General features: G+C 44.3%; 1 protein-coding gene across 18 annotated transcripts in view; it reads right to left on the bottom strand.

Annotated features, from left to right (window-relative positions):
- The window catches only part of tns1b (tensin 1b), a 136,027-nt gene that overhangs the window by 20,846 nt on the left and 92,044 nt on the right, over positions 1–23,137 (bottom strand). For 15 of the 18 annotated variants that reach the window (XM_034573502.1, XM_034573507.1, XM_034573509.1 and 12 more), the window contains 12 exons: positions 21,111–21,160; positions 17,544–17,715; positions 16,975–17,025; positions 16,760–16,882; positions 15,096–15,160; positions 14,094–14,177; positions 13,574–13,686; positions 13,433–13,493; positions 11,791–11,866; positions 9,127–9,256; positions 8,935–9,000; positions 8,686–8,808 (listed from right to left, as the gene is read on the bottom strand). In XM_034573502.1, the coding sequence (XP_034429393.1) occupies positions 8,686–8,808; positions 8,935–9,000; positions 9,127–9,256; positions 11,791–11,866; positions 13,433–13,493; positions 13,574–13,686; positions 14,094–14,177; positions 15,096–15,160; positions 16,760–16,882; positions 16,975–17,025; positions 17,544–17,715; positions 21,111–21,160 (1,114 nt within the window). The remainder of the gene's footprint in view (positions 1–8,685; positions 8,809–8,934; positions 9,001–9,126; positions 9,257–11,790; positions 11,867–13,432; positions 13,494–13,573; positions 13,687–14,093; positions 14,178–15,095; positions 15,161–16,759; positions 16,883–16,974; positions 17,026–17,543; positions 17,716–21,110; positions 21,161–23,137) is intronic. The other 3 variants (XM_034573503.1, XM_034573519.1, XM_034573520.1) reach the window with 1 other exon arrangement.

Raw genomic sequence — 23,137 nt, 5'->3', positions numbered from 1 at the left:
AAATGTGACTTTGGCCTCTATTCACATCCTCATTTCATGGCAATTGAATGGAAATTACATGATATGGTTTCAATCAGATTTCCCTCATTTGACTCACAGATGTTTAACACCCCCTCTCGTCTCTTAAAGCTTTCTTTTCTTTCTCTCTCCCCCCCCCCCCCCCCCCCCCACGTCCTTCCCCTGGCCTCTCGCTCTGTTCTTTCAGTGAAGATGATGATGATTGCGATGAGCTCCCCTCCTTCACATCAAATGGAAGCCCGCTGTCCTCACACCTCTTTAACTAGTTCACGTCTTCACTTTATACGATGACGTGACCGATGAGCGATCCGCGGATCCACAACATCCCCATCTGTGCCACAGAAATCTATCTGTCACTTTACACTGTGAGACGTTTTACGGCGAGCTGACTATTTATGTTTCGGCTGCTTCTGTGTGCGCTGCTATGACTGCTGCTGTTTTCATTGGGCAGAAATGACCACACGTAAGCCTCCACAAATAACCTCTGCCGGCGTTCTTTTCATGTGATAAGAAAGGTCATGTGTATGTGTGATATCTTAGATCGTGTCCGTCCGTGTTGGTGTGTTTTTACATACTCCCCAGGAGGTGAATACTTCTCCTGTGATCCTAAGCACATTAGTCAGAGGAGAATGTCTGCAGTCCCGACCCCACAGCCTTTACTAATAACTCAACAGCGGGGGGAGCGGACCATGTTAGAACAATCTGCAGTGAGCAACAGGTTGTGTCACCAAATCCTCTTCAAGAGAGTGAGGCAGAAAAACAAACACAACATGCTTTGGGAAAACAACAGCAAAAAAATGAATTGCAAAACTTTACTCTACAAAATACAAAGTGCTGCACTTGGAAGGTTCTGTCAGATATGTCGAGGTTCTGCAGCCCAGATGGTGCAACTGTGCAGCCTCCTGATCTCTGAACTATGAGCTGTGACCCCATGTGGCAATAGATACCCCCTTCACAGCGGAAATAGCAATGTTTCCGCTCAAGCTTACATGGACAAACACACCATGTGCTGCTCTTTACTAGTGGATGTGCGCGCGTGAGGGAATGTCTTGGCATTCCAACACAGTTGGGGGTCCATGTCCACTGGCTACAAGAGCGACGTTACTAAATAACAACCATGAAACATTTTCAAAACGTCTGCTCAGGCTATAATGGCCAGTGATTTAACATTCAAGAAGCCAACAGATGAGGACATTCAGCTGCTGTACACCTTCATGTGTCTTGATTTGTAATACAAAGCATGTTTTTACTGTACATGACAGCTCAAGGACACTTATTACAGAAATAATGTGGCCTCGTAAATGATCTACCCAGGAGGCTGCTCCATCTTTGAGCTGAACGAATCTGACTGGTGCAGATTCATCCAGAAGCAAGATTAACTAAAGTCAAAAGAGCTTTAAGCCACAGCAGGAAATAGAAAACCTGCAGCAAACAGTTGAGCTATTGCAACATCCATATCCCCAGAATGCTGAGTCAAATGTAAGTACACAAAACCCGCTCTAGCTTAATGAACACTTCACTTGCAGCTCATTAAAAATGCATCAAAGATTCTGCAAATCGATGTGCGAAGAGTGCAAACTGTGCTAAGACGGAGGAAACAAAGCACAGGTGATGGATGGAGGTTTCAAAGAGGCAGGAGTGAGATATCGATCAATACGGGTGTTTCTTGACCTTCAAAAAACGAGTCACAACCGACCCAATGCCATGGTTAGATGCTGTATTATTCGTAGTCCAAAAATAAGCTCAAAGTGAAACACAAAGTCAATTAATTTTTCTCAAACATATGGAGGCCTAAATATTAAAAGTGTTCATTAACATAAACTGTAACCTGACACCACTTAGGATACATTCAGCCAGTGTTGGTCCGAGGTAGAGACTATATTTGTCCCACATCCTACTAACAACAACACATAAGTACAGACACACCAACAACACACACACACCATGAACTATTTATCAGCCAGACAGTTCATCCATGCAGAGTATTGTGTTTCATTCCGTCTCAGGAAAAGTCATTAACAGTCGTTAGCAGCAGGGCTGTGAAGGGAAAATCCTGGGGGGCCAAATGAGGAAGAGCATCTGATGAGCTGTCTATCTCGCTCTAGAGGTGAGGAGAAGCTTCGGTGGGTCCAGTGTTGCTCGTCTCGTCTCGGTGGTTTCTACAGCGACTCCTGTCAGCTCCCGTTACAATCAGCATCCTGGTAAATGCCACAGCACAAGCTGGTCTCGCTCCTGACCAGACACAAACTGGTACCAGAGCTGCATCAATATGATTCTTTACGGTGGCTTTAACTGTCAAGAAACTTTTCATGTGCCTTCAGGCAACAAAAATGTTTGGTGATTATTTGGATGTGGAATTTCCAGTGTCCCAACGCACTTCTCCACCATTTATGAGACAGAGAGAGAGAGAGACAGAGAGAGAGAGACAGAGAGAGAGAGAGAGAGAGAGGAGGACTAAAAATGCAATTCATTTCCAAAGCTAATGAGGCAGTGTTTGTGTTGTATGACAAATTACCACCTAGTTTCATCTCCTCACCAGATAAACCCCTGTCCTCGTGTATAGTGTCACTATCATTAACCTAAAGATGGAGAGGAGGATATCACATTATGCTGCTTTTCCAAACTCTGTTTCTTGGGAAGTTAAGAAACCGTAATAGGAAAGTGCAATGCATGATTAGGACTCTCTTTAAAAAGAAAGATAAGAAGAAGGGAGCAGAGACCATGAATGTCAATTTCCTCTTGTGTGTCCACCCACCTCTTGGCTATAGGAAGAGGGCAATTCCATTAGCTAAGTAACTAATTCCAATGATGCCCCGGGACATAACACACCCTAAACGGAGTATAATAAAAGTACAACTCTAGGTTTTTTTCCTCAACTAATATTCCCTAAACTTTGCTTATTCCCAAAGCCGGACAGTTAAAATCACCAAACACTGAAAAACCAGATCTCCCCTCCATGTCCCTGAGTTATGGCCAGAAAAGTCTTCTCCAAGAACATTATGACGTCACAGTGAAGCTGATCTTAGACCTTTTGGATATAAATTGTTGTTATTTAGTTTTGTATTTCATGCAGTCAGATATTTGTTCTCAAACGTCATAATGATAACTGGCCCTTGTTCTCTCCTGGGATCAGAGTGTTACAGAAACCGTTACAATAAAGTACGACACAAACACAAGTGCACTACGAATCTGTTTGTACCACCGAGAGAACTGAACAAAAAGTTAGTACCTGTCACAATCGATGTAGCACACACACATCTGAACTCGCCCACAGTCAGTGACAGCGGCCTGACAGTGGCCCCTGTCTCTGTCCCTGTCCCTGTGCCCTTCTCAGTCCAAACAGGGACACAACATTCCCTCTGTGTCCACTGCAGTCTTCACCAGTGCCCTTTCTTTCTCTGTCTTAGCTATTATGCAATCTGATCTAAAGAAAGTTTGGAGTCAAAGCAGCGTAATCCCCCTAAAGCCTCAGGCCAGACTGAGGGACTGATAGAGCAGAAGCCTGTTGCCAACACAGAGGATCCAGACGTTTCACCTCCGCATCTCTCTGGGGAAATGACCCGAGTCTGTTTCGATGAGATTGCATTGAACATTGCTTTGTAGCATCAGGGAGTCAGAGTCACAGACAGAAGTTTCAGGTGCAGGAAGGTTCAGATGTAGCTTGTAATTGATTATCAACGTTGCGTTCTACTCTGGTACTTGAGGCTAATGTTGATTGTTTTCTTCCAGAAAGGGGGGCGTGTGATTGGAGCCTGACGAATCAGCAAACGCGATGTTGTGACAGGGAAAAGTCCCAAATCAGCAAGTGGTTGTAAGTGTCTACATCATCGTTCCAACATCTCAGGTTCTGCCCGTCGAGACTAAAACGTAGCCCAGGAGTTTTCAAACAAAAAACAGGGTTTATAAGTTTGTAGGGGTTTACAAAGTGGCCACAGGGAATCGGTGGCAAAGTTGATGCGTTTTGAAAGTACCTACCCTGCCGAGGGGCCCACGAGCAAGCAGAGTTATTATATAATGTAGAAAACAGTCTCAGCCATGATATCACTCTGTTGCATCCATTTCTATCTCCACCAGGATTATGTAACTCCTCCTCAAACAGACCCCTGTCTGTACCTCACACAAATACACACTTAAATTTAACCGCCCTCATTTAAACCCCGGTCTTGTGCGACAAGCATGCAGCAAAGAATAGTCTGTGTCCACCAGGGCCGACACGGTCGCCTCTGCTGGGTGAGTTAAGACAGTGGGGATGAAAACACAGACATCGCCCTGCGACTAATGTGAAAGGGAACAAAGAAGAAGCATTAACCTCCTGTAGAGAAAGTGCAGAACGGCACAAAGACACAGGCCACACAGGGGAAAGCGTATTGGAGCTTGAAGGAACAGTAACTTAAAGCCTTTAGAAAGTAAGCGTACACAGAGACATTAGAAATAAAAATTGGTTCATTTTCTTTCTAGAAATTGCCACAGTACCTTTAAAAACTCAATTTCACATTTCAATCAAAACTTGAGATGTATTTTTGTAGGTCAAAATCTCGCAGTTTACATTCTTAATTCTTTTGAATAAATTAAGTCAACATCAGGGTTGAACGGCTGCACGATCATCTGCCTGCTTGTGTTTTCTACCCATTTTACTTCAGATTAGATCCTGTAGGCCACTTTAAACAGACTCACATACTGTATGTTCCTGCAATGCACCTAAACATGTCATCAGTATTGGATAAAAGCCGTGGAAAAGATAAAACCTCGAGGAATCACTTGCTTGGTTGAAGCAGTACAAAAAACATTTAACAAATAAAACACTGTGTGGCCAAACGCCTGGATAATAGACAACCTGATGTCAATCATTCACTGAGCACATGCCCACAAAATAAAGGTTCTTGCCTCAGATGCCCACATCCAGAGTGTCGAGCGAGCTACTCACATGCTGCCACAGACGTCAGCTGTTAAATGTGTGACGGAGTTTCTCTCCAGCGTTGTGAAGAGCACAGGACAGACTGAACACGGGTTTGAGGGAGGAACTCCTCCACAGCTTGAATCAAGGCGCCAGTTGCCTCACTTCGCAGTCGGAGGTCGGAGAATCGCTGGACGCACGTTGGCCCCGTAGTGACTCTAAGAGACTGTCTGTGCCCGAGCAGCAGTGAAGAGACAAGCCCACAATGACATTCTCCGTCACTCCTCCTCCTGTGAATGTGTGCACAAAAGAGCTTCACACGCCAGTGGAGGAGTTTCCAGCCTTTAACTCCTCCAGCTCCTCGGAGGCGAGAGGAGGATTCTCTGGAAACGGTCTATTTAAACCAGCACAGAGAAACAATGGAGCGGAATTAGACGCCAGTTTAAAACTTGCGACATCTGCTTCTCTCTCTCTTTCTCGTAGTGTGCATCTAATTGTTTCACTCTCCAATCTCTCATCGCAATTATTCCAAAAATGCAGAGAATGAGCCAGCGGAGTCAAAACTCATCAATCTTTCCAAGTAGGATCCTTTCTTCAGTGTATATACAGACCTTGATCTTTCAGTCAGAAACGACTTCATGGCAAATGATTTGATCCAGTCAGGTTTGAGAGGACAGGCCCTGCTCTCTGAGGGGATTCTCTGAGAACTGATTCCATGATTTAACATCAATAATCAGCCAATAACCAAATAACCGTCACTTTGGACGGTAAAACATAAAGCTCAAGAGGAAGGTTTATGTTTTAGTTTCATGGAGGAAAAGTTCTCCCTCTTGATCCCATTTATATCAATGAGGGGAGACTACATACCTCAAACATCTCCCCATATGACAATATGTTATAGATATATATATTTAACCAATTAATCAATTCCAGTCTAACTGCCACACACACATTCACTGTGGCTCAGTTATTTCAGTTCCAGAAAAATAAGGAGATAAAAAACATGTGAAGAGATTAATGAGTAACATATGATCCTGAGACCTTGCCCACCAAAGTAACAGGTGATAAGGATAAAATATATTCTTTGACAACTAAGGATTTGATCATATTATGTGTCTTTATTTTAAAACACAATTATGTGTAAAAGCCGATGTCTGCATGAGTGAATTGTGTAAATGTTGAAATGTTTTGTGTATTTTCTTGCTCCTGTTTTTTTACAAGGTGCAGGAAAGACAGAAATACACAGACACCGTGTTGACATGGACCCACAGCAGCTGTAGTGAAAGTTTGACATCAATCTTTGGAATCCAGCGACCACACAGACATCGCTCCCCCAGCGTCCGTCCCATCAAAACACTGACCCCATCATTTTGGGATTTGTGCAACGCCTTGATAAGCAAAGAACTGTTGTAAGTAGCCTCGCGCTCAGAAAAGCAAACTGCAACCCTGACTCGCTGCGAATCCAACAACAACAATACTTTTTACTCCTAACCAAAGACACATCCTCGCCCGTTTTCCCTCTGGGCTCTAACTGCTCCTCTGTCAGAGGAGCTAACTGCCTTTTCAGCACCAACAAGTGTGAAGCCAAATGACAGTGGAAACACTCCGGTTTCCTGGAAACCCTTGTCTCTGTGAGAGGGAACCATTTTAAACGCTCTTTAAATGCCATTTGCAAGTCGAGCTCATTGAAAATTCAGCGTGCACTGTGCCGGCTGAATGAAGCACAAAAGGCACAAAAGGCTATTATGGGACTTGCTTGAAGTCTTATCGACTTCTCCAAGTCTCAAGTAGCTAAAATAAGAGCTGGTGATTGTGTGTGTTTGTGCATTTGTGCGTACGTGCGTACGTGCAGTTGATTATATTTATAGTGTGTTTCTGCTCGTATGTAAAGTTGAAATTGTGTGTGTGCGTGTGTGTGTGTGTGTGCGTGTGTGCCAGCTCACCGAAGTCTAATTCCGATTTGACCATATCATCAGATGACAGAAGGCAAAATGAGGCACACAAGCAACCGCACACACACACACACACACAACTCACCTCCACTGAGACGGAATGACTAACACCTATGCTATTTTAGCAAGGCCTATTTCAAGCCCCCCCGAGTGTGGGGATGATGTTTTATGGGAACTGATAAAAGCCAAGCAACCTCTGACCTTTAATAACGGGAGATTAATAGAAACACACAGGAGGAGTCAAGAACATTAATATAGAGAAAGCCTCCTTTTTTAAACCAAAATATGTAATTTTGTCCTTTTCACTTTTGAGATGATGAAAAATGCTCTGAACTGCAACTTTGGAATTCCTCACTTGTTGAATATGATCATTAATTTGTTCAACTCAGATTTTACTCTGTGGTTGAACCTCTGTTGGAGCCACAGTCAGTGCTGGGTCAGGTCACAGCACATTTCCTCTGGCGGGGACGTTATCCATCACACAGACGTAATAAATTCCTCTTTAAAAGGAGTGTTATTGACAAGTTTTCTACTTATAGTCATTCCAAAACAAACTGATGATCCAAACATGGGCCGCCGCTCTCCAAGGCGAAACAACAGGCTCGCCACTTTCACTAAGGGCGTGGCATTTCTTCCTTTTTTTTGGGTGGCGGAGAAAGTAGCGTTGTTGGCCACAGAGTGACCACCGCTCCCTCGATAGTTTGGCTCCGTCCACGCCTGTGGCGAAACCCAGGAATGTCTCGCACGGCGCTCTGGGACGCAATAGAAGCCGGTCCCACCGGGCCTTTGGCTTCTCTGCGGCCGTAGTTTCACCACAAATGAATTCAGCGTTGCCAATGTCTCTCCTCCCTTTCAAAACACAATTTTACCATTTACATCTAGGAATGCATCTCTCAATGCAGACTCAGGGTGACGTTGATGCTCCTCCACACGTCGTGTATCTGCGTTGATTCACAACTGAAACTCTGTGTGTTTCCATCATGAGCTTAAACGTGACCTGAGTTTGACCCGGTCGCGTGGGAGTTTTAAAAAGATAAGAGTGTGAAACAAGTCTTTAAAGTCCATCAGGACAGAGGCTGAATCTGTCCTCTGTGTCACGCAGGAGGACAAACACACCCTTGTTACAGGGGTCGACTTGGTTACAGGCCGTTTGTGTGTGTGTGTGTGTGTGTGTGTGTGTTGTGTGTGTGTGTATGTCTGGGCTTGTGTGTGTGTGTGTGTGTGTGTGTGTGTGTGTGTGTGTGGTGTGTGTGTGTGTGTGTGTGTGTGTGTGTGTGTGTGGGTGAGTGAGAGGGATGAGACCAGAATAGCAGCACAGCTTCCTCTCAAGCACATTAAAACACATTGCCGCAGTCACATGTGTGTAACATGCATGTAAAGCCACCTTATAGGTGATGAGAGGAGCATGTCCACTCACTGACCTCGTGTGGACCTCTGCTGCAGCGTGTCACAATTGACAGGAGTGCTAAAGTCATCAAGTAGTTAGAGCTCACATGCATGAATCTGATGTGTCGGCTGTTACTTAAATGAGATAATTTACTCAGAATAACTTGCAGGTTATTGCACATTTGTGTATGTGGCCATAAGGGCAATGGCTGTAAAGAGCTATTGTAATTATCGTCTTGTTAACTTTACAACACACAAGAGGGGCGTGTGCCTGTACCGTCTCTGTGTGTTGCATTTATTTTGTGTTTATTTTGAATTATATTAAATTTATCTTCAACAATAATCTCATCAAGAAGTTATTGAATCTTATTGAACATCCAACGGTGCTGCAGGTGAGTTACTGCTCATTACTTCCATCAGCCGAACGGCGCTTACCGTCTGCGGTGTCCTCACAGCTCTGGTTGAAGTTTTCATACGAGTCCCAGCGAATCAGGGCATCCTGTGTGTTGTAGTCCACCGACACGCTCGGCCCGTTTTCCAGGTGATCCATACCTTGACCAGAAGTACAAAGAGGCAGAGCAGAAACGTGAATGTCTTTCAATCTCAAAAGATATCACCTCAAGCAAACATTCAAGTGTAGTAGGAAAATGAATGTTGTGGAAAACCAGACACATTGATGCTTACCATGTATCTTCTCTGGCCCGAAGGAGAAAATAAACTCCACTTTTCCATACTCTGGAAACCTGTCATCTGCAGAAAACATAAAATAAAAAGAGCGCCCAAGGTTTCTGAGTCATTACAGTAGCACACAGGTTATAAGGAAATACATCTACTGCAGAGAATCAGAGGAACTTGTTTTCATCCCACATCCGTTACCTTTGAACGTCTCGTCGAGCTCATCTTTCCCAAACACGATCCCCAGGTCGTGAACAGCACACGTGTGAAACTGCACCCGGAAGATCACGTCTCGGCACGGGCTGCGGTAGCGCTTGTGGTAGCACTTGAGCTGGAGGGCGAAAAAGCACGAGGAGACAATTTAAACGATACTGTATCGAGCAGTGCCACCGAATGAATAATAATGTCGGGGCTTATTTACACCAAGTGTCGGGTTTGATGAGAACAAAAGAAATGTTGTTTTCAGCAGAAACAAAAGCAGAATCAAATGGCTGATCCACTCACAAAATCAAGTGAGCACAATATGAAAGGATCTGTGTGGAACGCGAGCCAGAAACCTGTCAACTTGATTCACTGCGAGGTCTTTCACCACCCTGGCTCCCAGCTAGAAAAAGCATTTAAGGCGTTTTATATATATATCCCTCGCGATGTATGGCCTCTTCGCGCACATTATTATCTTGCACTGCTTCTCCCTGCACAACAGCTTTAAGAGCAATACTAAAACCACACGTGGGAAAATCTTCTCTCTCCCTCCTGCCGATTCCCTGATGTGAAGCCCGGACCTGCGGGGCTTTTACAAGGACCTCACATTTACAGGTACTGCAGGAAGATTTACAGTAAAACCTAAACAACTGTAAAGAATAATAGAGAAGCATCCCACTGCTAGAATGAATGTGAGCATTTAAAATATCACAATTATCTGTCTACTACACTGAAAACTGGCTACTTTCAATAAACCTATTTTTCGACTTGTGGAGCCATATCAGACCAAGACATATAAGGGGCGAGGATGAAAGGAAGGCAAAGTAAAATATCCTGTGGCTCAGCACAGCTCTCTGGAGTCGGTGAACCTCCCACTGAGGGGTCCGTTTCAAGAGGAAAACAATGCTGCTGGGCCAAGTTCGAGAACAAAAAACAGAAGAAGGAAAACATTCATTTTGGGCTTACATGCTGCTTTTGAGACCGTATTCACGCACCACATTAAATTTTCACCGAAGCTCCCTCCTGCGATCGGATAATCTCTAAAAGTTTGACAGCATTAGGCTCGTTCACTTTCTTGCGGCGAGGCAAAACAAAAGCACTCACGGCAGAATTAATAGGTTACATCCTGCCTCTGCCTGCTGCAGCACCCGTCACCTGATGCACTGCAGATATCTGTGTTGTTGTGAGGAGAGAATCTGCTGCTTTGTTCATGTGTGAAAGGGCAGTTGTTCCCCTTCGTTCTCGTCTTTATTCTACTGTTTCATATTCACAAGAAAGACGTGAGTGGGGTCGATCTTCTCATCCAACACTCGGCAAGGAACTGAAATGTGGAACTAACTCCATCCAAGATGTATTTTACAGTATATTGTTTTTTTGGACGACTAAAATGTCTCTTAACTGGCCAGTGAGAGAAAAAAACCTGAAAGATTTTCCTCCCTAATTATATATATATTATATTTAATCATTCTGCAGTTAGTAATTTATTAGCAGTCACAAAATCCACAACTCATTTCACCTGCACGAACACACACTACTGCAGTTTGAAATATGCCGGAGCACACTCCAGGCCGACTCCCGCTTGGCCGCGAGGCTGCAGTTCCCATTTTCCATGTTATCTGAATAATAACAAGCATCAGCAGGCGGTGGCTCAGTCAGATGATGCATTCAGCAGAATCCATTAGTCCGTCTTAAATAAAGGATGAGATATGAGCTCTGAGGGGCCGAAGCGGAACAGCCCCGAGCGCACAGTAAGTGCTGCCTTTGAAATCCTCCGTGCCTCCGTGCCGAGCCCCCAGGACACCTCATGGATAACATTATGGTCCGAATGACGGCAGAAGCAGAGACCTTTTGCTGATCTGTGCAGTTGTTCTGCTAAAAATACATGCAAATATAAAGCAGGGGTACTTTACTGAGGATCTTTTTTTTTTTACGCTCTGCTTTTATATATTTCCCTCAAAATGTGAAAAGAAGCCTTTTCCAAACTGATGTCATGTCTTATTAGGGCCGTGCTCCAAACGCTGTTGGAAAGCCCACAGCCATTTTGACATCATAGTTTCCAGGAAACGTATTGTGTGCTAATGAGGGTCTATAAACTGAGGTATAGGACCCGGCCAAGTGTCTTTCCCCTGCTTTTTATGGCCCTATTTTTTTTTTTTCTGTGAATGGATACTATAAACCGCTGCAGCACATGCATACAGTACATACACCCCGACGTCAGACTGGAAAAAACCAACAGGATTCCCTCAGTAAAAAAAACTATAAAATTCTGTGCATCATCCGTGCAGATGCTCTCGTGGGCGTTCTGTGATAATCATCATTTAGCTCCCATTTTATCCTTCTGGTATAAGTAGGACAATAAACTTTCCCCTGTTATTGGTTTCACACGTGAGAACAAGAACAAAATCGGTGGCGGTGTGTCTCCAGTTTCTCGTTTCCTCGTTAAATTCACAGAATGCGACTGAAACAGCGGAGACGCTAAACCAGTATTTAACTCTGTCGTTAAGCTCTGGCTGCTGTGTGTGTGTGTGTGTGTTGTGGTGTGTGTGTGTGTGTGTGTGTGTGTTGTGTGTGTGTGTGTGTGTCTGTGTGTTGTGTGTGTGTGTGTGTGTGTGTGTGTGTGTGTGTGTGGTGTGTGTGGTGTGTGTGTGTTTGTGTTGGTCCTACCAGGATGTCCCCTTTCAGAAGAAGACCAGGTTCGATAGTGATGCAGATGCTTGTCTGGCTGTCGCCCTGAACATTACTGTGAAAGAGAAAGCAACATGTCAGATAAATCATCGGCCTTCATCATTATTACTATTATCACTATGAAAATTGACACAGTGCTGCCCCAGTTCAGCTTTTTCTATTTGAAGTTACCTGTCTGGTTATAAGTAAGTGCACATGATCCACATCATCTTTATTGCTGCGAGTGTCCAACAGTGGCCATCCCAAAGTGTAAGAGTTGTGCGATTCTGGGCTAATTTGGGGTATTAGTGTCGACACGATTGTCTAAACTGGGAGAGTGGGATCAAAGGGTGGCGAGTGCTAATGGGGAGCATGTGAGAGAGAGTGGGGAGGAATGGGAATTTGGGGCTGGGAGGGTTTGACAGTCTGGAAGTGTACGAGCTCCGAATGTTTCACACTTGGTTGTTTTGTGCGCTGTAAAAGTGTTTATGGCACCGACACTGTTGTGAGAATGGACGTAGTAGAAACGGTTTCAAACCAGCGGGGTCTACTATTTACAGAAGCAACTCTGAAGCACTTAACAACTGCTCTGGGAAGAAGGTGGGGTCGAAAGCTGATCTAAGACATAACTTTATGGTAAAAGAAATGAATCAGAGGACTGTGTGTGTGTGCTGTAGAAGTTTGTTGTTTGCAGTAAGAAACCCACAGAGAATGATCACCTGACTTTGCAGTGTGTGTTCTGTGGCGTGTTGGAACCTCAGCTGTTTGCAGCAGGGACAAGTTCTGATAAATGTGTTGTTCACTATCTGCCCAGCACCAAGCAGCAGACAGGAAAAGACAGTAGAGTGTTGTACTTTGTGTTACAGCTGTTTTGTGCCTTTAACCTCATCTTCAAGTCAAGTTCTGCCTCAATCCGACAGGTATGGGTGAAATAATTCAAATCCGTTGAAGATATTATCCATTTATTATTGGAAACTGCAGGATCTGGACTTAGCATGTATGTTTTTCTGATACGATCCATCAGATTTTCATTATTCACCCCATGACAACCAGTGTATGTGTGGCCATGTAAATGTAGACTGTGCGCCTGTGTGTCCTCACCCAGCACAGCTCTCCCCTCCTATCCTCTCCTCTAAACCTCCCTTCTTCCCAAAACAACAACAGAAAGCCTCAGAATCCATTGTTTCCTGTCTGGCCCTGGGAACCAGCGGGGTCCTCTGGCAGGAAAAGCCTTCAGGCGTCCACACAGATGCCTGTCTGCCTGTTTCATTGGCTCTCCAGTCCCAAATAACACTAGGAGAGATTGCAGGATCTGAAGTAGGGAAACAAGAGCCTGCAGCTGGGGGAGGCTAGATTAATAAAATAATGTGAGTGTAAACTGGCAAGAGGGATGTGTGTGTGTGTGTGTGGTGTGTGTGTGTGTGTGTGTGTGTGTGTGTGTGTGTGTGTGTGTGTGTGTGTGTGTGTGTGTGTGTGTGTGTGTGTGTGTGTGTGTGTGTGTGTGTGTGTGTTAGGGGGCAGGGGAGTTACAGGAGGGGCTATAAAGGGAAAATCAGGGTTTTTTATTATTGAGCCATTAGGAGCTTGCGATCCCTAGAATCTTGTAAAAGCATTCGAGTGCGAGAACGTTTTTAAGACTCACTAGATCCCAGATGTGTAGACGGGCTGCATGGCCTGGTAGATTTTGAGAAATGGACGACAACCTGGAACACGGAAAGTCAAAGATAAATGAGGTGCACGGAAATGCTGATGTGTGAGTGAGTATCCGTGAGCGACATCTCACCTCCTTTGGACTCGAAGTTGGGGATCCCGTGCAGGATGACGTGATGAAGAAACAAGGGTTTGTTGTTGATCTTGATGTGACCGGAGAGCAGGCCGCTGAAGTACTCCACATACCTGAGGACATGGACATAATGATCGGTCCCTTTCCTTCAAAGGATTTCTAATGTTTTCCAACAAAGGGATGAAAGTCTAAGCCTGTATTATTGTATTATTCTGCCCCCTAAACTCCCCCGCTACGAGAGGACCCCCCTCCAATAAATATCAAAACAAGCAGTCAACACCATGGTCAAGTATTTTCCATTTTGAAACTGCGGTGAACCAATGACAACATCACGAAATTCAGACCTTCTGGGTTTTCATGTGTCACGAGGAACCGGTCCCAACTAAACAGACAAATGTTTTCCAACCTGTTCCACTGTCATCAAGTGGCCCCACGTGGATTCATACAGCTCGGGAATGTGTTAGTTCACTTCGGGGTCAAATCTTACTTTGAAAAAACAAGAAGTGAAGCAAAAACTGACCTTTTCTGCGATGGCTGACCCACAGGAAGCACTTTGTCCTCGTAAAAGCGCTTCATGGCGAACCGGTCCAGAGCCTGGTCGGCGCTGCATTCCAACAGAAAGGTTTGGTAAGAACAAATGTCTTTCAAATCTACAGTGTCGGCAAATTTTACATGTACGACACCAAGTATGTGTGCAGCTTTAATCACAGTTACATAGCCGGACCACAGTATTATACACAAAACCGTCTTACAGCGTTATTAACGTCAGACATCACACTACAGACTGAAGATAGGCCTCTATGGCGAGTGTCACTTTTGCTTCATGTTCTGGCTTCTTGCTGCCACTTCAGTTTTATAAATGGACTTCACCAAAGCTTCGAATTGACTTGTGGGATGATGGGATTACAGAGAGAAATCTAATTCTTTTTACAGAGAAGAGATGAGCATGTATTCATTTTCTTTCCCTGGCTAATTATCGCTGTTCTAAAAAAACAACAGGGAGTCATGCGCTCCTCTACTTGTTTGTGTTGGTTTACAAACTACAAAACAGTTTTTCTATTTCGGTGAATCTAAAAACAAAAAGGAAAAAAAGGACGCTTGTGTGTATGATTTCAGTCTTATGATGCAGTGGTAGTTAACGCTAACTCATCGCTTTCTGCTCATAATTATCATATCAAATAGTTGTGTTTGGATTTCTCCAAATAAATGTGTTGTTCTGCAGTCTCATGTTCCTCCTCCTCCTCTTCCTCCTCCTCCTCTCATCCTGTTCTGCTCAACACATCTCTGTCTGTTCCTCAGATGTGGGCTTTGGTCTTATGATGAACAATCTGGGTTTATCTAGTTTTCCTCTCATGCCTGCCTAATAATATATTCTACCCCCCCCCCCTTCTCTCTCGGTTTCTTTCCACTTCTAATTTTCTCTTTTCAATCGTTGTGCTTCCTCTCGCTCTCTTACTCTCAGACTGTCTTTACCCTTTTGCAAAGTGTACAGCTAATCAGTGCCGGTGTATAAAAGACCTACCTTGCAGATATGTTGCTGTAATGCATGTAGGCGGCCACCACCACTCCAGTTCGGCCCCGGTTGCCCTGAAAAGACGTAAATCAACAGGGTTTTATCCAACAGGTTAATGCTGTGACAGGTTTTCAGTGTAATTGTACATTTTCTGTTGATGAAGTTACCGGGGGGGGGTAGCCCTGAAGTCATGTCGTTCTGGTTTAGTTTGAAATGCATTCATCCTATTCACGAAATCAGACGCACAATTGAGACCTGCAGCTTTTTTACAAAATAGTTTAATAGACTGACGTAACTCTAAAAGTGACCTCAACGTAACAAGAGCATGTTGACAAGTGGGATGATGTGAGAGGAGAAGGACGACTCACAGGAGACGGATTAAAACTGATTTAACCTCAGAGCCAAAGATATTCTGACTTTAACATCTTCGTACAGGTCCGTTATTAAAAAGACTAGACACTATATTTCCCATAATGCAGCATAATTGGATCTTTTTGTTTAACCCCCCCCCTTATATGCCCAGTGACAAAGGCTTTCTGTTAAACATCTAAAATCCCCGAGCCCCAGCTGAGATAACCCGATGACATCATCAGGGTTATATTTTCAGGGACATTTTAATGGTGTTTTCACAGGTTGAAAATCAAGCCTCTCGTCAGCAGAGCTTTATGTGTAACACTGGTGGAATATCCCTTTAAAGACTGCTTACATTACCCAAGTGTATATATATATATATATATGACTATACCTGTTATTTATATGGTCAAAAAATTACTGGCTGTCCAAGCATGTGTTACTATGGCAACAAACCAGTCTTGAATTCCATTCATTTTATCCATCAATCCATCTTTAAAACAAGGATGCCTGTGGAGAATAAGTGCGTTCCGCGTTATAAATACTGTGGCCACTTAAAACCAGCGCGGGGCGCAGTGGAAATGATTTGTTGATATGTGGAAACCCAACACGGCCCTGCTTCCTTAGTGACCACCACAACGTCTGAGCCTACGCTCTCATCACCAGCGTTGCTCAACTCCCAGGAAAACAACACCAGTCGTTATAGCAGCCGACTTGTTTGCAACCTCCCTGTGGGAACGTCCTGGAATGAGGCACGGAGGCTCAGGATCCCATGGTTGATTCTTGCCCGTTGCACAACACAATCAGGAACACCGTGGGGTTAACGTGAGAATGATGAGGTCGTGCATCTGGGACATCGGCCTAGCAGTTGTATTTGAAATACACTCTTTATGGTTTGTGTTAGCGTATGTGGGAGCCAGAGGAGTGCGGCTCGCCACAAGAGTATAATGTGTTGTAAGTAAGTTTAGGCAACAACAGGAAAATACTGGTCAGTCCAGGTTTTATGGCATTGTAAAGGGTAAAGGGGTAAATAAACTTAAACGGTCCTGATGAGTGGTGTGCCTGCCCTCCCTAATTTGTGTTTTCCTAACCCCCGTCCAGCACAGACCGACTCAAACAAGCACACAAAGACACACACTCTCACACAAACACTCTGCCCTGTATGTCAGTGCTGCTCTCAGGGAGGACGTCATTACAGACACATAAAGAAAAGCTGCAGGGGGGGGGGGGGCGGGTCCTCAGAAGAGCCTGAGAGCTCCCTCTACTGTCTGGAGACACGTGCTCCACTCCCACAGCATCCACTCGTCTCTAAGTTGTCTCACCTTGTTGTGTATGACCACCACGTTGTGGCTGTCCGCGGTCAGCCAAGTGTCCATGGCCTTGCAGATGCTGCAGATTTTGTCCAGGGCAGGAGCGTGGTGGTCCGGCCAGCCAAAGTCCAACACCTGAGGAGGAAGGAGACAGATCGGTAGTAACACGACACTAGAACAGGAGGAGAAGAAGAAGAGGAGAGAGGAAGAGGAGCTGTCGGGTTTACCTTTGGATTAAGTTGGCTGATGTCATAACGCTTCTCACTGAGGTTGAAGAGCTGAGGACGAGGTGAAAAAGAGAGAAAGAGGAGGAGAAATGTTTCAAGCCTGTGGGTCAGTCTTCACTTTTACAAATCATCATCATCCCTTGCACGTTTTTTAAAGAGCTGGTTCAGTAGCTGTGTGATGGTGGGAGCTAAGTTAGCTGATTATCTATCTGGAAGACATGAACACGAAGAACCGTTATTGTTCTTGTAATGCTGGGCAAATCCAGTTTTCTCTAATAAAGTTACTTTGAAAGGTTACATTTTTTGTATTTATATTTATAATTTGTTCCTCTTATGCATGAGGAAAGATACCCCCCAAGTTTAACAGATACATGTGTTCCAAAACCCCGGCGCTGTGTGAATGTGCATGTGGCTGGAAGTGAGGAAAAGCAGCTGACGATCGGCTGATCCGAGCAGCTGCGATGACTAAATGTTCCCGTCTGATCCTTCACGCTTTGCTTCATTCATTCTGAGGGTTGATTGCTCTATTGCCTCCAGGGTCGTCCAGATGTGTTCGCAGGAAGCCGTACCAGGTAGTTGTGGCCGTGTTTGGAGCGCAGCATGGAGGCCACCTCCTGCAGGTTGGCGGTGTAGCTCTGCTCGTCCACGCTGCTGGGGAAGGAGACGGAGATGATCCTCTCGGTGATGTAGATCAGGTCCAGCTCGTAGCTCTCCTCCAGGGCCTGCAGCAGACTGGCGCTCCTGTCAGAGACACAGAGAAGCGGTTTCTCCTTCACTGCGGGTCACTTTCAAGACTCATGCACCAAACTGGGCGGTTTGGTGCATTTCAGTGGCCCCGCTGTGCAGAAACAAAACAACTGCTGGACAGCGAGAGATAGAAGAATTTAATACTCAGTCATGCAGCACATGTGATTTCTACACATGCGACCGTGTTTACCAGAACAGCTGGTGTGTGCTCGCTTAAACCAGAACAAAAGGCCTAGATTTAACAACTGCACATTTTTCTGGGAGGCAGTTTTTTATTTAATTTCTATTCAAGTTAATTATTTGCTTATTAATTGCCCATCTTTTTTCTAGCTGTGTCTGTATCACGCATCTTAACAGAGGCCAACATTTCTCATTTACCATGACTCAGTTAAAAGTGATAGATACTCTTCTCTTTCATATTTCATATTATAAATATATAATTCATAAATATGACTATATCCTCTGCTGGAAGTGTTAAATACAGGTGATGCCTTTTCTATTGTTTTTCTTTGTAATCTATGTTCTTAATTTTATTTTGTTCAGTGAAAGACAATTTTCCACATTGTGGGTAATTAAGTTTAGCCTAACCTAACTTAACCTAAACTAACCAATCCTATTCTAACGTAACATAACCTAATTCATTCATTCTTTTTATAGAAAACCTTCAAATCCCAGATGACCTGATGGCTGAACCACACGGGCGCATACACCCTGAGCAGCAGGTCTGTTTTCTATCTCTGCTTCACTCTATTATCACATAAAGACTTAAAATGCCCTCGAAAAACCCTCAGAAGTCCCTTAAACCCAGAACCCGACACACTGCTTCCATTTCAACACCCTTCTCCCACTTTAGGAGCGTTTCTCTAAGTGTCCCCGTGGGTCTTGTCCTTTTCAAGACTTCATTCCCACATGTCTGCAGAGACAGTGAGGATATGAAGAGAGGGGAATAACCAAACACAGAGGGTGAGAAGAAGAGGTTAAGGGGGGGGGGGGGGGGGGGGGGGGGGGGGGGGGGGGGGGGGGGGGGGGGGGGGGGGGGGGGGGGTCTGGACCCTCAGCGCCCAGTCTGCAGCATATTTCCCACATTTGTCAGCGGTGAGTAGCCCCTAAAGGAAATTGCTCATATGTCTGGGAGGGAGGATCGGCTCGGCCCCGCCATGCAAACACTGTAACCTGCTCTGTAACTGTACATCTGGACCCACTCAAAACATGCTTACTGAATATTATCCATGACTGGAGATAGAGGGAGAAACCGATATGCCGCACATGTTCTCTTTCATGTGCCACGATTAATATCTAACTTTTACATTCAGCTGAAGAACGTGTTTTCTTATGTTGTGGAATTGGCAAAAAAACATTTGACTTTGTTTTCATTGTTCCTTCAACCTGAATCTCTCTGGTGTGTTCTCTCTCTCTTTGTTTCTTGACATTTCTCTTTCTCGTCTGTTCCTCTCTCAGCCTCGCTCTTTCCATTCTCCTGTCCATCTCTGCATATGTATAAATCCTTTGCCTCTGGGTGCAGCCTGGGCCAGCACAGACCAGTGGCTTGGTGCTGTTCCAGATCCGCCAGCATGTGCTGGCCGGCTGAGCTCCAACCTGCTCCACGTCGGCTGAAGAGATGAAGCGATTTGCCCTTTTTTTCTGCATATCGCATTTGACGAATGATGCATTATCTCATCACGCTCAATTTGAGCTGCAGTGATCTCCTTGGAGCATTTGGACAAACACCAACTGTGAAGCAGGAATGTTTTATCAGGAAACCTGAGACAGAAGGCCCGGGAAGAAATCCTGCCCAGATATTTCTAACAAAAGAGAATATTTCATAGTAATAAAGAGAAACAACTAAGACTTTCTCTCTACTGTTTAAAACGCTGATCCAGGGTTGTGATCAAACCTGTTTCTGATGGGTGAATACCAACAGTTTCTCATGAAGCTTTATTGCTATGAATTAGATATTTATCAAACAAACGCACGACTTTATGATTATTTTCAGCCCAAACACCTTGTGTGAATTGTCAGTTTGGATTTGAGTAACTCCCTCTACACTGTATATTCACATTTTCGACTGCGTACAACAGCTGAGTAATGTGGAAGTTATTGCTCCGGGTGACAAACCCACAGAGAATTATCACCCAACTCTCACAGTCCGAGCTTTCAGCCCCTTTTTTTTTTTTATTGATTTTGACTTTCCAGCCCACAACAAGTTTATAAAGATAAATAAAATGTCACAGTTGTGTTTACAGCTTGTTGTGCTGCCGCTAAACGGCCAAAGAAAGATTTGGTGCAGTTTGAAGGCAAATCTTAAATCCGAGGTTTATTCTTAATGATGTTACGTCCTCTCGTCAAAAAATAACATTAACAACATCTGGCTTACAAACAGTAAATATTTGTTCCCAGATGTATTCTTTGGAGCTGAGATGTAGAAAGTTAATGTAACTTCACCTCTTAACAAGGATCAAGTCTAAACCCTCTCTCAGTGTTCCCAGACATTCATTTGAAAGGACATCGTATAAAGGTCCACATTTCAAAACATAAGAATTTATGATGCAAGATTCGTGAAGTCTAACGCCCTGTTGCACACTTTATTAAATAACCCTTTGCCTAACGAAGTATATTCCTCTGTAATTATCTGAAATATGTTATTCAGCCTGACTGGATCTACCGGTTTGATTGGACTTCATTCAGCCTCGGTTTTACATAAGAGACAACCAATCACATGACTGTGCTGCTGCTGAGCTTTAACACGACTCTAACTGAGTGTAATCCAATTCACTGGATGAACTCACACGTAGTTTGTGTACATGATGTTTTTATGAGCTCTTCACTTTACTCTGAGCAGATCAAACTGTCACTCAAGGCTGAGCGCGGCGCTCCGACGTGAACTGTTGCGGGGTCAGGTTTTACAGATTAATTACACAACTGGCAACATCTGTGGCCCCCTGGGGACCGAGGTGAGCGGGGTCGACACCAAATATATTTTTGTCCAGCAAAGCAGTGTGAGTTCCAGGTCAATGGCAGGGCATGTTGCTTTAATTGTGCCTCTGATAAGACATTTTAAAAAACAGCAAATATCCTCTGACATCCATACTTTTATTTTAAATATTGAATATTTCAGGCGGAATTTGAGAGAGGATGGAAAAGGTTTGTTTGGTTTTCTTTTTCCAACTCCATTGTCTTTCAGAACTTTTGGCAAAAGGAGAGGAGAGGAGAGGAGAGGAGAGGAGAAGAGAAGAGAAGAGAAGAGAAGAGAAGAGAAGAGAGGAGAAGAGAAGAGAAGAGAGGAGAGGAGAAGAGAAGAGAGGAGAGAGAGGAGAGGAGAAGAGAAGAGAAGAGAAGAGAAGAGAGAGAAGAGAAGAGAAGAGAAGAGAGGAGAAGAGAGGAGCTTCTACCTTGATGGTCGGCGCCGTGACTCCATGCTCTTTGTGGATTTTGTTGAGCCCTGAAAAACACAAAGAAAAACACCAGAGCTTCATCATTGGCACAATATTCAATCACTAGAGTGGAACTGAGTAGAGCACAAACCTCCACCAAGAACCAACTGGCCCCTTAACTTCAATGAAGCTCGACCAATTTGCACACACTTATAATCAGATCTCTAAATATGCCTGAATATTTAAATGTAGATCTCTGAATTAGTTCTAATTTTGAAAGGTGTATAAAGGTGACAAACAATTCCTGAATCCAAATGTGTAAAGACTCTGTGAAATACGGTGAGATAGACAACAAGTCATGATGTTTGTCCTTCGAACATAACCTTTGTTTTATGTTTTATCAAGACTTCCATATAATACAATAAAGTACAATAACATGTAAAGTGCATACCTTCCCCTAGAGCTAACAGTCGCCTTATATTTAATCAAGCTGCCCCAAATAACACTCATAGATTTCAGTCCTAAATAAAGTTTGCCAGATTTGTTTTCGTCAAGGTCCATGAATTGTTCCCTGGGAAATTGGTGACAGGGTTAAAAAAAACGAAACACAACTTTCTTCAGCGAAGGTAATAGTTAATAATACGACTATTAATAATAATAACAAATAAAGTCCATTATGTCACCAGAATCGATGGTGGATTTAGTCACAGTATCACGGTGCAGTGATTTACTGTTTGCAGTAAAGATCTTTGATTGGCGTCTCCACACGGGTTCAGTCTTGTTTCTGTTGTTGAATCTGAAGAGTTTGAAATTTGGCAGATCACTAAATGAAATAAATAGGTTTCTGGAGGTTTTGATGTTTTATTCCGGAGTTGTGAAAGTCATGCCGAGTGCGTGGGAACTGTTTGACAGAGCGGGACTCAGTTCAGCTGCACTGAGCCTGGAGCTAAACTCATTTATGACCCAACTTGCTCCAATGCTTCTAATACAACAGGAACCCTTCACTAAACCCACAGAGACGAATTCTGATCATTGCTCCACGCCACATTTTAATGCACTTTACCCACAATGCACAGAATGTGCAGTGAACCTCGGGATGCGGCGTCTTACACGAAGCCGCGCAGCGCCGTGTGAGCGCCCTGCCCTCGCAGAGGAAGTGTGGCTGAAGGTGATCGACTGTGTTTGGCTCCACTGAGCCCGGCCTGACTTGCCTCCCCCTCAGACCAGCTCGAGGAGGGGGGGGGGGGGGTCAAAGGCCATGTGGACTTGTTCACTCGCCTGTGGTGTTTGGGTCACATGCACGCAGGAGGGGGCTGTTATCCATCATGATCCATTAGATCAGACTGGTTTGGCTAACCACCAGTGTCAAGAGTGCCGCTCGCTATGCGTGGAAGAGTTTCAGCCCGCGCTGCTCTCCTGACTCTAGGTCAGTGTACAACATGTGTGAGTGGTTAAATATGTGAGTGTTAATGAGTCAATTAAAGCAGTAAAATCTAAATATCAAATAAGCCCAATAATCTAAATCTTTAGTTTTGGGTTTTATATCAGAAATTCTTCAGTTGTGATATCTTATCATTTTGTGGATTTTTGTCAGAGCAACACATGGCGCTGCCTGAAGAGTAAAAGGTTTGTGGATCACGTCGAGACCGAAGTCCAGTAATTGCAAACAGACGAGATTATCTTCACTAATGTCTGGGTGGGGCGACAGGGAGGCTATTTAAACTGCTGCTGTGGTCGTATCTGGCCCCATGTAGAACTGCCTGTGTTTGGGGGGGGGGGGGAGCAAAGTCAGACCCTCTTTTACGAGGAGGTTCCCTGATGCTGGATTTCAACTATAATTGGATCAAGTGATGGGTAAAGAGGTGCAAGCTTTTGATCCAAATTGTGTGAACTAGTGCAGCGCGTGTTCTAAACCTTTAATTTGAGTTGTCTTCAGAATTTGTCCTTGTCATTAGTGAGTCCTCCTCAATTAGTTCTACAGTATTCTCTCACTTTTTATTGTTTGTGTGCTGGATGTCGTGAGCAGAGCTTTTTGTAAACAGTCT

Source organism: Hippoglossus hippoglossus, chromosome 21 (assembly GCF_009819705.1).
Source record: "Hippoglossus hippoglossus isolate fHipHip1 chromosome 21, fHipHip1.pri, whole genome shotgun sequence".
In the NCBI taxonomy this organism is placed as follows: Eukaryota; Metazoa; Chordata; class Actinopteri; order Pleuronectiformes; family Pleuronectidae; genus Hippoglossus; species Hippoglossus hippoglossus.
The sequence above is the reverse complement of the archived record's forward strand: the minus strand, read 5'-3'. Positions and strand labels throughout refer to the sequence as shown.